This window comes from Heterocephalus glaber, unplaced genomic scaffold (assembly GCF_053883595.1).
Source record: "Heterocephalus glaber isolate CG9 unplaced genomic scaffold, H.glaber_assembly_v1.0 deba00000546, whole genome shotgun sequence".
Classification (NCBI taxonomy): domain Eukaryota; kingdom Metazoa; phylum Chordata; class Mammalia; order Rodentia; family Bathyergidae; genus Heterocephalus; species Heterocephalus glaber.
The window spans coordinates 11,751,018-11,767,437 of NW_028258147.1; the positions used below are offsets into that span (position 1 = coordinate 11,751,018).

The 16,420-nt window shown below is 40.5% G+C and overlaps 1 protein-coding gene across 1 annotated transcript; it reads left to right on the top strand.

Moving 5' to 3' along the window:
* Positions 1 to 11,787: 11,787 nt before the first annotated feature.
* Tmem229a (transmembrane protein 229A) lies at positions 11,788 to 13,027 on the top strand. The gene has a single exon (XM_087204578.1). It carries the CDS (start codon positions 11,788 to 11,790, stop codon positions 12,910 to 12,912), a length of 1,125 nt encoding a protein of 374 aa, XP_087060704.1. The 3' UTR covers positions 12,913 to 13,027.
* Positions 13,028 to 16,420: the final 3,393 nt, after the last annotated feature.

Below are 16,420 nucleotides of genomic sequence, written 5' to 3' on the forward strand. Positions count from 1 at the left end.
AGCACACCAAATATAAACTTTTACCTTTCAATAAAAAGTGTTTATATTGTTGAAAGCTCTGTTACTGTGTTTTTCTTTTAAGAGAAAAGATGTATGATTTGTTTTTTTCTCCAAACTAAAACCTCAGTATTCAGGTTCCATTGCACCGTTGACACTTTGTGATAAATAAGTGGGTTTTGGGTTGCAGTTTGGGCACTCAGTGTATAAAAGATTCACTGTCACTGTTCTAGCCCTAGGGAGTGAGGGAAGAAGGAAGCCCTGGGTATTCCCTCTGATAGTCCATTGGGGAGAATACTTAAGAACTGGGAAGACAGTTCTTGGGCAAAGGATAAAAATAAAAAGAAAATGATTAAATATTGCTTTTTTAATTTGGCAGAAAGGATCTCTGGGTTTGGCCTACATTTGGGTCTGAGGAGGAAGGGTCCACCAAATGCTGGTCCCCTTTATAAAGAAGAAAATCTTGGCCTCACAAGAGGAAAAAGACTATGCCCTCTTTTGGCTCCTAGAGTCACCATCAATGTTTCCTCTTAAGGAAAAAAAAAGTCATAGGATCCTTCATCCTGTTTGCCCCTACCCTGTGTAGAACCACAGAATGTTCAGGATGAGGGCCACCACAAAGTGGCAGGAGCTCAAGGAGGGGAAGAAAGTAATCAAGGAGCTCAAGGAGGGAGAAGAAGTAATAGAGAAGCCCGGAAAGGGGAAGGGAGGGACACCCACCAACAGACCCTTCATATCCTAATTTTAGAGGAGAATTAGAACAATGTAGGGGGTTTTACAAAGCTTCCTCCTCCCTGCAAAGCAATCCCATTCTAATATGTTCCCCCTTCTGTGAGGTAAGATGAGAGGAAGGCAAATTTGACTTGTTAATGCTCGCCTCCCTAGAACTGAGATCCAGAGTTTTAGGAAAGAAATGCTGTCACTAACTGAAGACCCTCTGAGACTGGAAAAACAGTTGGACCAATTCTTAGTTCCTTGCCTATACACTTGGGCTGAAAGAATGTCTATCCTAAACATTTCATTTTCAGGGGAAGAACAAGGAATGATCAGAAGGACAACTATGCTCTCATGGGAAAAATCTTATCCCCCAAGTCCAGACGTACTTTCTGCTGATCAAAAGTTTCCAAATGAAGACCCTAAATGGAATAATAATAAGAATAACCAGGACCAAGTGAAGGACCTAAGGGATCTGATAATTAAAGGTGTCAAAGAGTTTTCACCTCCCTCCCAAAACATCTCTAAGGCATTTGAGATTCAACAAGAAAAGGAGGAAACTCCTGCCTTTTCACAGAGATTGAAAGACTAAGGAAGTACTCGGGGCTGGACCCCAAAAGCTAATTAAGCCAAGGCCTTCTCAAGGTCAATTTTGTAACTAAGAGTTGGCCCAATAGATCCAAAAAGTTACAAAAATTAGAGGGATGGAATGAGAAGCCAATGGAGCAGTTACTTAAAGAAGCACAAAAAGTTTATGTTAAAAAAAGAAAGAAAGAAAGAAAAACAAAACAGAAAGCAAGGATAATGGTAGAAGAAGTCCTAAAAAGAAATCAAACCAAGATTTCCACAAGAGAAAGGGTAAAAACCCTAAATGCCCATCAAAGGACAATCAGATGAGATAGCAAATGTATGTTATACTGGCAGGAAACCAGGATATTTCAAGAGGAGGTATCCTGAACTGAAGAGAGAACAAGTTACTTCCCTAATGCCCTTTGATTAGGATTAGGGAGGTCAGGGGCTCCTTTCTCCTGGGTCCCACCAGGAGCCCCTGATAAATTTAAGAGTACAGCCCAAAGAGAGAGGAGGAACATTCTTGGTAGACACAGACACTGCCTATTCCTCATTAACTTTCTTACCCAACGCCCAACAAAATCATCTCAAGAAAAGTTACTAGTGTCAGAAATAAAGGGGAAGGATTTCAAGTCACCATATTTGTACTCTGTGTTCCTGAGGCTGAAATCAATCTTCTAGGATGAGATTTGATTATAAGGCTGGACCTTGGACTAGGCATACAGGAAGGCAAATTGAAAGTAAAACTGCATCTTTTAACACAGAAAGATAAACAAAGAGTTGATCCCCTTGTCTGGGTTAGGAAAGGTAACCAGGGAGGTCTAAAAATTACACCAATACAAATTGAACTAAAACAACTTGAAGAAATAATTCGCAGAAGATAATATCTCATTCCTATGGAGAGGAGAAAAGACTTAAAGCTAGTAATAAAAGAATTAATCAGAGATGAGCTATTGGGACTTTGTATATCACCATACAATGCTTGAATTCTCCTTCCTAAAAAAATCTGATGGAACACTTAGATTAGTTCAAGATCTCAGTCAGAGCTATAAACCAAATTTTTCAAATCTACCACCCAGTGGTGCCCACCCATATACACCTCTCAGTAAAATTCCATTTGATCATAAATGGTCAGTGTGGTAGATTTAAAGGAAGTCTTCTGGACATGCTCCTAGACTCTAACAGCAGAGACCTCTTTGGCTTGTTGTGGGAAAACCCCATAAATAGGAGAAAACAGCAATATTGCCAGATGGTATTACCTCCAGGATTCAGTGAATCTCCAAACCAAATTTCAACCAAGTGCAAGGGCCCAGTCATTGCACTATGTGGACAATCTGTTTATTTTCGAAAAAAAGAAAGACCAGTTCTCAAAGTCTACTATCAATTTGGTTAAATTCTTGGGGGGAGCAAAGGACTATGTGTGCCTAAAAGTAAAAGGAAGTTAAATACTTGAGACATCTAATCAGTGAAAGGAAATGAAAAATTAATTCAGAACAGAACTTGGGATTAATAGGCCTACCCCAATGGAGGACTAAAAGGGAATTTACAAAATTCCTGGGTTTAACTGGATATTGCCTGTTGTGTATTGACTCTTACGGGTAGAAAACTAAAGATCTATACAGTATTCAAAATTACTAGAAATTGACCCTCTAGAATGGTCTCCAGAGGAAACCCAAGCTATTGAGAGCATTAAATGGGCCCATATCTCTGCTGCAGTGCTAATCTGGCCATCACTAGAGAAGCTTTTTCACCTGTTTGTAACTGTTGACCAGAGGGTGGTTCTCAGAGTCCTTAATTCAAACCTGGGGAGGAAAAAAAGCCTGTTGCCTTTGTATCTAAACTCCTGGACCTGGTCTCTAGCCAGAATGTGTATAAGCAGTGGCTGCCACCACACTAGTGGTAGAAGAAGATAGAAAGTTAACGTTTGGAGGAGCTTTAATAGTGAGTACTCTATAAGAGGTTAGAAATATTTTAAATCAAATGGCAGGGAGATGGCTAACAGATTTCCAAATTTTAAAATATGAATCTATATCACTAGAAAGAGATGGCCTGGTATTAATTAATGCCACTTGCTTAAACCCTACTAGTTTTCTCTGGGGAAACTCAAAAAATCAAGGGAAAAAAGAACATGAATGTTTAGACATTCATTTTAGAGTTAATAGTCAGGCCAGGTCCCTCTACATGATGAGGTCAAACTATTTATCCATGGATCCTCTGATGTTATCGAGGGAAAAAGACACAATGGTTATGCCATAACTGATGAGAATTAACAATCCCCATGGGGGGGGGCGCTGACTAATGATTGGTCAGCACAAACTTGTGAATGATAAGCCTTAAATCAGGCCATCAAATTCCTAGAGGGGAAAGAAGGCACAATTTACATTGATTGCGAATATTCTTGTAGGATAGTTTATACATTTGGCAAAATCTGGGCAGAACATGATCTTATAATTAGCAAAGGAAAAAACCTGATTCATGGGGAATTAATTAAACAAGTCTTAGAAAATTTCTTGCTTCCAGGAAAAGTAGTGTCTGTTAATGCAAATGGTGATCAAAAAGAAAACACCATGGAAGCTACTGGAAATAGACTTGCAGATGAGGCAGCTAAGAGTCTCTTTGGAAGAAGGACTCAAGATATTTAGCCTGATTTATAACTTTCCAAAGACCTTAATGCTTCAGTTTACAAAAAGGGAAAAAGAGAGGCCCCGGGGATTTAGCTCAGTGGCTCCACAGCCTGCCTCACAAGTGCAAGGACCTGAGTTCAATCCCTGGTACCAAAAAAAAAATTTTTTAAAGGGAAAAAGAAGAATTAATCGGGTTGAGAGTTATACAATGGAAACTCCCCAGTGGAGGAGAAATGATAAGTAAACCCATGATGAGAGAATTAATGTCAATATTACATAAGAGAAGTCACTGGGGTCCCCAAGATAGGAGTGATTTAATCCTTAGACACTATGGGTTCATAGGTATCTATAACATTGCTAAGCAGGTGTGTATCAGTTGCATTAAATGTCAGAAGATAAAAAAAGGTGATTAGGAAACAAATGGCCAATAGGAGACACCCTGGACTCAGACTTTTTCAGAGTATACAAGTGAACTACACTAAGATGCCTAAAATAGGAAAATTTAAATATATACTGGTGATAGTGGATCACATCTTTGTGTGGGTAGAAGAAGGCTTTCCCCTCACCACTCCTACTACAGGAAATGTTCTAAAGATAATCCTCAATAAATAGTACTAATATTTAGTCTAATAGAAAATATAGACCAGATTATGGGAGTCATTCACCTCCACTGTACTCCAAGGGAATATGAAGGGCTTAAACATAGAATGGCATTTCCATACCCCATGGCATCCTCTGTCCTCAGGCAAAGTGGAATGAATCAACCCTTAAAGAAACAGATTACTAAATTAATCCTGGAAACAAAGTTATCTTGGACAAAATGTCTGCCAATAGTTCTCTTTAGGTTTACAACAGCTCTAGAAAAAGAGACAGGGTTGTCTCCATATGAAATGTTATGTAGACTCCCTTCTCTGGGAAGGTCAATGGATCTCCTGCTTCTCTTCTCTTTTTTTTTGGTACCAGGGATCGAACTTGAGACTTTGTGCTTTCGAGGCAGGCGACAGAACCACTGAGCAAAATCCCTGGCCCTCCTGCTTCTCTTCTCTACCCTATAATCTCTTAGTTTAAAAGATCTCCTAGTCAAGGCCCCACAACTGGAGTTCACTGTCCCTCCATTCCAACCCAGTGTTCTGGCACTGATAAAGACTTGGAAAGAGGACAAACTCCAGATGACTTGGGCAGGTCGTCCCCATTTAGTGTTCCTAACCACTGAGTCAGCCATCAGCACTGATGAAAAAGGGTGGACTTACTATACTTGAGTCAAGGGGTCCATACAGGTGATTCAAAAAGTAAAAGGTCATTGGGGGGTGACAGGGTCACCTGAGAAACTATTAAAGATGACTCTAAAAAAAAAAATGAGCTGGCTCTCTCTTTCTCTGGAAGCTAATGTGGCTGAGACGGATTACTATATCAGGAGTTAGAGGTTGGGGTGGGGAACAAATGAGACTACCTGTTAAGCTGAAAACTGATGTAACTAAAACCATAGCCCCTCTAACTTTGAGATTTGATGCCTGCCAACTCTACCTAGTGAATGTTTAAAAAGTCAGAGATAGTTCTCACAGGAAGAAAAATATCTTTGCCCAGAAACCTATTCAGGTTACCCCACTCCTCATTGTGTCAGCTGGAGTGATGTCTGGTGGACCATCCAGTCTCCGGGGTGGACAGCAGATGACAGATGTAGGCCTCCAATTGAAAAACCTCCAAAAGATAGACTATGTATGTCCAAGGGCTCCCCTCTAACTGACTGCCAAGACCTAGAATGCAATCCCATACTCACAACCATCAACAACCCAGCCATTTTGGACCAAGGACCAGATAAAGTGGCACCTGAAATATATTGGTTAGGAGCAAATGTCACTTGGATCAGATCTTCTAGGCAGGCTAGTCCTTATGATTGAATCTAACTCATCTCAACCAAAGACTATTCTGACCTTAGATACCAACTCCCAGGGCAATGATCCTAAGAAGGTAGAAATAAAGGCTCCAAGACAGACTTTAGAGATTGAGACAGGATATAAGGCAATGAATACCTGGGTTGAATGGGCAAAATTTTCCTAGGAGTTTATACAATTTTTAGATTGCACATTAAAAATGTATCAATACAAATATAATTCAAGAAGAAGCTTAAATATCATTTCTTATTTTACTATGCTTCTCATATATTTTAACAAATAAACTAAGCCTAATACCTTGCTTTTGCATTTCCGGGGGCCTTTTGGAAATCTCAAAGATAAAGTTTAAAATGGTGTAGTTTTAGAATTTGATTTTGGGAAGTTTGCCAAACCTATCAAAAGATTTAAAATACTTGATCAAAGTAGGAACAAAGAGCATTATGAAATAAAACCAAATATTTCAGAGGCAAACCCAGAGAAGTTAGATAGGTGTAGAAAAATCTAAACTCTCTTATGACTCAAGTTTTCTGATATAATCCAAGACCAAATAAAGAAAATATAAACTACAGACAAAGAGCACTTGAAAAAACACAGTATCTGTTCTCCTTATTCTAACCTAGTCAAAAGTTAAAAAAAAAATACTTAAAAATTTCTATTAAGACCAGATCAATAGATCAATGCCCCAAGAAAATTCTGCCATTCCAACATAAGGGTTTAAACTCCAGCTTCCCGTTAGTTTTATTCCAACATCAATACTTAATTTTTATAAAAATAAACACTTTTAATTTCCTTCTAATCATAGCCAACTTGTTTAGCCATAACATTTCTTTGTAAAGATTCATTCTTTAGAAATCATTCACAATGTCCTTTAGTCATTCCATACTTTTCGCTTTCACATTGGAACAACCAGTCTCTTTTATTTTATTTTTTTAAATTCTTTTATTGGTACATTTTAGGTACACAATATGTTTGCATTTATCATTGGGTGCTTGAACCCGTACATGATGTATCTAGGTTCTTATTTTTTTCCCCATTACCTGTGCACCCTTCACCCCCTCCCTCCTTCCCTATTTGCATAGATTTCATTTCCTTTTTTTTTTCTTTTCTCATAATTTTTTCCTTTCCCTGCTTTCCTTTCCCCTTCCCCTCCCAACACCCCTACACCTTTGAAATAGGAAAAGATCGAACCAGTCTATTTTAGAAGTCATTCTTTTCTCCTCAACAAAAATATATCCTCATATTCCATAACCTTCTTAATAAAACTTGCCTTACTTTCTCAGATACACAGTTGTGAGGAAGTTAAACCTATTTCTAACTTTAGTTACCATGTGTTAGTTACACTGTAATCCTTAGCAACTATACATCAGCAATCTGTAGAGTATGACTTCTAGATATATGAGTTATACATATATGATATATCAGCTAATTTCTTCTAACCAAGGGTTCTGAGATTGCAGACATAGTTATCCTGGGTCTCAGCTCCCATGTGGTACCCAAGAATTCTATGAAGAGCAGGTCCTATCTAGGTCTTTAACTTTTAATGACAGATGTAGACCCCAGGACAGAGGATGTCATAGAGTGTGAAAATAAAAGGAAAATTACAATGAAGGCCACATTTAAAAAGCTTTTAAAAATAGAATCATAGGGCTGGGGTACAGCTTAGCAGCACTATGCTTACCTAGCTTGTGCAAGGCCCTGAGTTTGATTTCTAGCACTGAGAAGAAAAAAAAAAACAATGGAATCAGGAGGACATAAGGAAGCAGGACTCAAGCAGGGTGTGATTCATTGAGAATCAGCTACTTATTACAAGAGTACTTTATGATGTTTACCTATCAAGTTATATTATGGTTTTCTATGTACAGAGATACATTTATGTCTAAATTCAAGTATGTATGAAAGAATATGTAGGCCAAACTTTATATAATAGACCTGACACTATTGAGCTTCCTTTAAGCTTTCTTCTTAATCCTGTGTTCTGTCTGCATTTTCCTTGGTCCTTCCAATGTGCAATAAAATGTCTCAAGCATATTGTTCATCTGAAAGACTACCACCTTGAACCTACTGAACAATTCAGTAAAGATAATCACAGTCCTCTAAAGGACCAGACCTTTCCACTAATTCTCAAGTCTCTTCCTGGCCACACTGACTAAGCTGGCTCAGGCATGGACCAGCTTATACCCAACCTGGCCAGTCCAATAAGGCCAGCGTTGACTCCTCTTCGACCATTACACCTCTAGAAATGTGATTATCCAGACTATTTCTTGGCCTTTGAAACAACCTGTGTTTTGCATACAAGAATAATGCTTCCAAATGTTCTTTGAATGCCTGCCCCAAATCTAAGGAACCTCAAATAGATGTTTCTTCATTGCAGTCTGTTTCTTCCTTCACCAACTCCTAAAAAGGTATGCAGTCTACAGATCTTTACAACATTTGCTGCTTATAGCAGACAATATCAACACAAAAATGCCTTGAAGATTTTTATATTCATGACTCTGATGTGAGGATTTTAATTACAAAATTTTCATGAATCATTAAAGCCACTGTGCAGTTTTAAAGTAAGGAGAACTGTTTTGTAAATATAACAATGAACTACTTAAAGCAAAAAGAATAATGTGAAGATAAAACATTCACAAACTGGCATCATTGCTGGGTACCATCGTTTGGTTGTGGTTGGTCCTCTAAAGGTTCATGAGTTGGAAGCTTGATCGTCAGTGTGGGGCATGAAGAGGTACTGAAACCTTTAGGAGGGGAGCCTAGTGAGAGGTGATTAGGTCACTGTGGGAGCTGCTCTCAAGAAGGACCTCTTTTCTTTACAAGTTACCAGCTTCCAGTATTTTGTTATAATAATACAAGATGAAATAATACATTGAACTAACTTTTAAGAATTGATTTAAAAACAAATGACAACCAAGATATATCATGTAAAGGTACAAATTCCCACTCATGAATGTCATCATATTGTTACCTAAAATGTACCAATAAACTTAATGAATTTAAATAAATAAATACATAAAAGTTGCATTTCAAAAAAGAATTTTTTAAATGAGATGATGAGTAAAAAGAATTAAAACCAATAAAAACAATGATAATTTTTCTTGTACTTTGTCAGTTACTATTTTTTTTACCTTCTATCAAGTTAATGTCTCTCACATTCTGAAATATGTGAGAAGCCACAATGAAAATATAAAAGAAGTATAGAGAAAAGCAGATAATAGTTGCACTTTCTACTTTGGCTTTTTAATTATAGTTTGTATCACTTCTAAGAAAAATGGAAACATTTCAGAAAAGGCCAAAAATAATGAAAAGTGTTTTAGTAGAATAACTCATATGACAAGGTGTTACACTGATACAGAGGGAAGGCCCAAACTTTTTACTATGTACTCCCTTAAAAGATGTAGCATGCTTTATACACACACCCACCCCCCCCAACACACACACAAATATTATAAGTTTGATTGTATTGATGTACATTATAAAACACAGAAGTTACACAAAATAGAAAATAACTAAATACTGAAATTAAAAATATACAAATAGAAGCTCTATTTTTTTTATTGAAAAGATTTTCATACACTCTCTGGAATGAATTCTAGACTGGACTATACAATTTGAATTTCCAAATTTTCCTTGCAGTTTTAAGAAAGTTAGAATTAGTACAAGGCTTGAACTCTTGAAATTTAATTTACTATTTTAAAAAGGTTGCAGTTTAATCTAGAATGTTTGAATGCCATATATATGCTATATTTACACCAAAGTGCATTTCCTTATCTCAGTAGCACTTACAGAGAAATAGGGCTTTGCTGGTAATATAGAGTCTGGACACAGGTAGTGTCGCCCTTATGTGTGGCAAGGGGGTAAAATCAGGGGGCTGCTTTTACAACTCCCTGTGTGACATTCAGTTTTGGGAACTTGGCTCTCATAAGCTAGGCTGCCAAGGAGCAGCAGATCCAACTCCTCCCTAGGAATGTGATTTCCCATCCAGTAGCTGTGCTGTGGCAATCTCCTGCATTTGTTTTTACCGTATGATACACTGGGTCCAGGATGGAGTTTACTGAATAAAATAATAAGTCAAAAGAAACATTTCACTTTGTGTGTACTACTAGCCAATCATAGTTATATATTATTAATATTAATTATATATAGGCATTATACAAACATGATAGATTGTTTTCAAATCATTTCATCTAGATGAAATAACTCTTAAAGACAGGGTATATCTTATTACATTATTATTTTTCCTCATCATTGTTGCTCAGGCATTTGGACATTTAGCTGTGTTTCTGTTTGGCAACAGGTTTGATGAGCTTGCTATTGGACACTTCTGTACCTCATGTGATAACTTCAACCCACCAACTTTTTATAGTTACCAAAGGAAGGCAGCACAATAAACAACATGCTGACTATGCTGGAAAAAGAAAATCAGACCTTTGATTTCATACAAGTGTCATCATAGAAACAATTTTCTTCTCACCAAAGTCTAATTTCTCTCTTTTACCTACCTCACAGACAGTTTAGCTACCACAGATTGTATCATAAAGGATTTAAATAAGTAAGAGGGGAAAGTAGGAAGTTGCCTTACAAATGGAGATCTGCCTGAGAATGTTTATCCTCAGAAGAAAAAGAAAATTCCACCATAAAACCTTTTATCTAGGGAAGATCTGAACTCCTTACAGATTAAAGCTGTTACCTAGCTCCTGCTTGTACAGGTTTGGGAGAGGGGTATAACTGATCTCTAAGGGCTTTTCCAAATTCAAGTCTGACTGAAAATTGGGGGAAAAAACGGTTGGAATCATTTTCATCAACATTCTGAACTCCCTCCACTCTCACTACCACCAAAAAAAGATGGGGGGGGGGGTGCTAGAGAGAGGAAGGAAAAAGAAAAGACAGAAAAAGAGAAACCTTGACCTTCTATTTCACGCTCCATTTCTGGTATGACCTAGTTCTGCAAGAAGAAAACATCAGCTCTGAGGTGCAGCAGCTGGAGCAAAGGTACAAAGAATATTCTCGACCTGAGCCCACCCCGAGGTAGCTAGAGCAATGCATTTCCTCTCCTCCACACCCCAACCCTGCTGGCCTCAAACCATTTTCTAAATTTTGGAGGACTTCGAATCTATGTCCTTGGCCCTGAGTAAACAGAGAGCCAAGCAGCCTAGCCTGGAGAAGAGATTGGAAAAGTGGATCAGGTCTCTCGGCAGCATTTCAGATGCAGGTTAGCGCGGGGGCAGGCAGGCGTGTTGTCTCAGGCTTACTCTAGGCGACTGGGACACAGCTGGGTTGAGCAAGAACATTAACTATACAGCACTGTAGTTTGGTCTTGGGCCCAGCCTCTAGGCCGTGGCACCCATCCATTCGTCTCCGCCAGCCAAGGCCTGGCCCTGGTTCCCGCACCCCCGGAATGCCCCGCAGCTCGCGGCCGGTCACACCTGTTAGGTGCTGCTGCTCCCCGCTGCTCCGCCCAGCCAGCGTCCCCAGCACGGCCTGGGACCCGGGCGCGGAGCCTCGGTGCGCCGACCGAACACCGGGCCAACCAGCCCTAGCCGCCCCCCGCGAGGCTCTGCCGCCAGGCCTGGGCGGGGCGGGGCGGGGCGGGGGCCTGAGAAGGCGGGGGAGGTCGAGCCCGGCGGGAAGGGCCGCAGCCCGCATTACGCTTCCAGGGCCTGCGGCAGAGGTGGCGGGTGCGCCGTGGAGGGGATGGGGCTCACTTCAGCCTCTGCGTTTCTTCTCGCTGCCCCGGCGTCTCCTCCCCTCCCCCGGCCGCGGCCCCCGTTAGGCCGCGCAGGGTGAGCGAGGGCGCCGACCGGCGACACCTCGCGGGGGACTGGAGCGGAGGGAGCGGCAGGGGGGTCCTGAGGCGAGCGGCGCTCGTCCCCAGAGCGCACCAGCCCCCGCCGCCGCGGGACTGCAGCTGGGACTGAGCTCCCCGAGCCCCCCGGGACCGGCAGCGGCCGCTCGGCCCCACAGCCCCGCGTGCCCGGGTATCCTCGGAGCCCATGGAGGGCAGCGACGTGGACAGCGAGGGGCCGGCAAGGAGGGGCAGCGAGGCTCGGCGTCCAGGGCACCCCGGCGGGCAGGGAGGTGAGACGGCCGCCCGCTGCCCCGAGCCGCTGTCCATTGCTGAAGCGCCGGGCGAGGGCACCACGCTGCCCGCCTGGATGCGCCTGTACTTCTACGGGATGCACGGGATCACCCTGGACGTGCTGGTGTCCTCAGCGCAGCGCTTCGCTCGCAGCCCGGACCCGCGGATGCTGGGCTTCTCCTCGCCCTACCGCTGCCTCTTGCACTCGCTTACTCACTTCGCCCTGGAGAAGCTCTACCTGCAGCAGCCCCGCTGCCCCAGCGCCTTCGTCTTCAATTTCCTCCTGTACCCCTCGGCCCAGGTGGGGCTGCAGACCCTGGCGGGTCAGGCGCTGCTGCTCAGCTTGGGGGGCGGGCCGGGGGGCGCGGTGGCGCTGGGGGCGCTGGAGCTGGAGCTGGCGCTGCAGTACGTGCTGGCGCTCTACCATGGCCAAGTGTTCCTGAAGCGCTTCCTGCGCTTGCGGTACCACAGGCAGCGGCGGCTGCAGCAGCAGTGCAGGGGCACGGGGCCTGCCCCTCCTCCTGGAGCCCGGGTTCCCGCAGCAGCCGGAGGCCGGAGGCGACGACCCCGTGGCCCCAAGGGCGCCAGAGGAGCCTCTAGCCAGGGACTGCCCGACCTGCTCCGCTTTCTTTTCTTCGGAATGCACGGCTTTCTGGATGAGATCTTCTTTACCTTCTTCTTTAATGTGCTGGGACAGGGGGACGGGACGAGCAGCGGCCACACGTCGCTTTGGTCCTTCTTAATGTATGGCAGCTGCAGTTTTGTGGTGGAAAAGCTCTACTTCCACCTCCACCGCAGCCGCGGCTGGGGCACCTGGAAGCGGGTGCCAGTGTACGTGATCTTCATCTACGCCTGGGAGTTGTCCTGGGGTCTGGGACTTCGCACATGCGGGGCTTGTTCCTGGGATTATTCTCATTATCCGCTCAATTTCATGGGCCTCATCACCCTGTTGTATTTACCTGGTTGGATATTTCTCAGTGTATACCAGGACCTACTTTCCAACGTGTTGTGGCGGGTGCAGTATGTACCAGCTAACTGAGACCAGATAAAAAGAAAAGAAAAAAAAGTCATTGGAATCCCACAAATGAATGCAATTTATTTTTACACATTTTAGTCTTAATTTTTATACATTTTACTAAACTCTTCCAACCTGTTTTCTTTGATACTTTAGTTTTTCTGAGCACTTGGAACATATGTACAATACTTTGAAATACTGTACTACTCGAAAATCATTGAAAGTACTTACTAATATTAATATTTTAAAACCTTTACAAGCCTAGACAGCAAAACCATTATACCTTAATATCAGAACGCTGTAGTATGCACTTGTCTGGATGCAGATGGGTGATAGCTATTAATTTTTCTTTTTTAATATAGAAGTTCTTCAAATCAGAGACCAGTAATTTTTATAAGATTTAGAGCAGTTTTATTTTCTTTTTAATCCGATTTTATGTTAATTTCTTGTTATATTTACCAATGACAGCTGAAACTCATGTCTTGTACTTCTGAAACTGCAGTTTATAGCTCTTAAAGTGCCTCTGTCTAGCATACAAGTGAAAAGGAGCTGACAAATGTGAAAAAAAAGTCCTATGAACAGATTTTGAAATGAGAAATCTTTTCTAACTACTCAAACAGGTGACACTGTGTGTAGATATTTGATCACTGTCCTGGCAATGATTGCTCTCCAATCCTTCGTTTAGCCTTAAACACCAAGTGTGTGCATCAGATCCTGTGTTATCTACAGCTGTAAACTTTTGTTACTGTGCAATAATGTAAAAATTTACGCTACATGCCCCAGGGCCAAGTGAAATTATACCATCTTCAATAGTGTTTTAATGCTAAGGTACATTTTCTACATGGAGATTCAAGCACAGAAACAGTACCTTGGAATAAAATGAACCTGAATGGTAACACTAATTACCTTAGGCCTAATTGTTTTCTATGATTACAGATATGTGTTTTCAGCATATTTCTGCCATGATTCATTTTTATACATTTTTTTCTTTCTGGGCTCAGAGTTCTTGGGCCAGGCCTGATGTGGTCATTTGCTTTGTAAATCAATATCTTTTTGGTGGCTTCTTAATATCTGGAAGCCCCAAAGTTAAATGAGATGATGGAAACCATTTTTAAAAATCATGTCTAATTAATTAATGAGGTACTATGAGATTGTTTGCTGTTTCACTATATTTGGAAAAGACAAATAGATTGAGCGTGGTTGAGTCAAGGATGACGAATACCTTCTCAGCTTTCCATACAAAGATAATTAGGAAAACTGCAGAGTGTATTAATGAGTAGGTCCCTGTTCAAATCATCCATCCACTTGCTTACGCTGTGAAAGGGACATTTTCCTGTTTCCAAACAATATTTGCTATGAGAATAGAAAAGATCATGTAGATTTAAGTCAGGCATAGTTCTAAAAGTATTGTGTTATTTTAACTCTCTCTCTCTCTCTCTCTCTGAGGCTGTGAGCTAAATTATAAATAATGCTGCACACTGAACCCCACCCGTGAAATGGTTCATGCCAAGCTGATTAGTCAGTTAAAGCTCAGTGGAAATTTAAAAGTAACGTGGCTGAGAATTTCACTGAAGTTCTTAATGACACTTAGTCACAGGCCAAAGATTTCCGAAAATGCTGGGGAGAAAATTGTCTAAGCATAGACACTAAGTTAGGCAGATGCTGAGCAAGATCAAATGTGTAACTGAAATATGACACATGCACATGAACCTAATTGTTATGTGGCACCACTTCACACAACATGGTTCCATGAATATTTTACTAAATCCATGGCTTCTAGAAATATTTGCACTATACCTTTCACATGCTGCTCCTCCATTCTGCCTACCTGCCTGCCAGCATTCTCAGGATCAAAACTCCATCAAGTAAGAGAATATGTCATTGTATCTTGCTTTTAATAATAATCCTGTTAAAAGGAAGGTCATATTTTTCATTCATTCAGTTCATTTGAGAAATAATTTTTGACCCTCCATCATTTGCTAGGCCCTTCTCTAGAATCTGGGATACTGCAGTGAGCCAACATAGACAAAATCTCTCTCTTTGCAAAGCCTACATTCTAGTGTTTTGATTTATGTGAGATTATACCTACTGGAAAGGCTGCTGTTTTCACAATACGCTATGAGACGCTGTGGTTATGAAGACTGTCATCAGTACTGTCCCTGGAATATCAATCCATCATCCCTAACAAAAGTCCATTAACAGTCCCTCTACAACTTCTACAAAGAGCCAGTTATGTATCCAGGAAGCCATTAGCCTATTAAACCAACTTGCTTTAGGGCAGGTCTTCTGTGTTTACACAACTTAACAGAGACATTTTGCTGCAACCTTTGAACTTTTAAGGGAAAAACAGAAAACAAGGAACTATCAGATAATTTAATTTTGTTACTCATTAGTAGTTAAGATACAGATCTGATAAGGCAATGTAATGATAGTTAATATTTACATAGCATTTACCACCTGCCAAGAACTGCTCTAAGCTGTTTATGTATATGTATTTTGATATATATATATCAAAAATTAAGTGGTTATATACAGATATACCTTGAGTGAATATAAATCTTATATATCATATTTTTAAAATAAATTAGTATATGTGTATTGTATTCACTTAAACTTCTAACAGCTCTCATTTTATTGAAGACAAGAAAATTGAAACCCAAATAGATCAGGTAACTTTCTAAGTCATATAGCTATGAAGCATTTAGATTTGAGTCCAGGTATGTGGGATTCCAGGGTCAGTTCTTAGAAGCAATGTGGTTATGTGCGAGGAGGCTACTGGGCATAGTAATTTTGGATCGCTTATGGATTCCACTTCACAGTCTGTATTCAGCTCTGCCAGTATTACAGATGCAAGGGTAGCTGTATAAAAAGCTACACACTGTTACACAAAGATGCTTTCATGTTGCCCTGTTTATTTTATGGTAAGTAGGAAGGGAGCTAATAGCGGAATACATTGCTGACAATCAGCTTAATTCTGCTCCTCAGATGATGCATCATTACATCCAGGCGGTGCTCAGAAATAGAGTTCCATGTTTAAAATTGATAATTTTGAGTATAAAAATATAAGAATAATAAGCTAAGATGTAAGATACCTCATATCATAAGCTACTAAAAACCTATAATTATTGCTATACATAAAATACAGTGTTCAGAACAACTATCATTATAAGACCTAAGCTACCAAAAATTAAATATTTTACACAGATATTTATCCTGCATTTTATTAAATACCTGAGTCTAAAAAAAGTTCTTAATAGTAAAACATGAAAAAAATAACAACTGTAATTTTTTGTCTATGTTTAACATATACAATACTGGAATTTCTTACCTATCAGAAGTGATTTAAATTTTAAATCAATTGTACTGATTCCTTTTAATCTGAAAAGGAATATAATGTTTCCAGTTTTTCATTTTAACAATGAATACAGAAGTTCTTACATCATACTAGGACCTCAATAAGGTTGATAATCCATTTCTATGTTTCAAACATTTCTGTGATTCAGTGTACTTAACAATGACTTTTATTATAAAT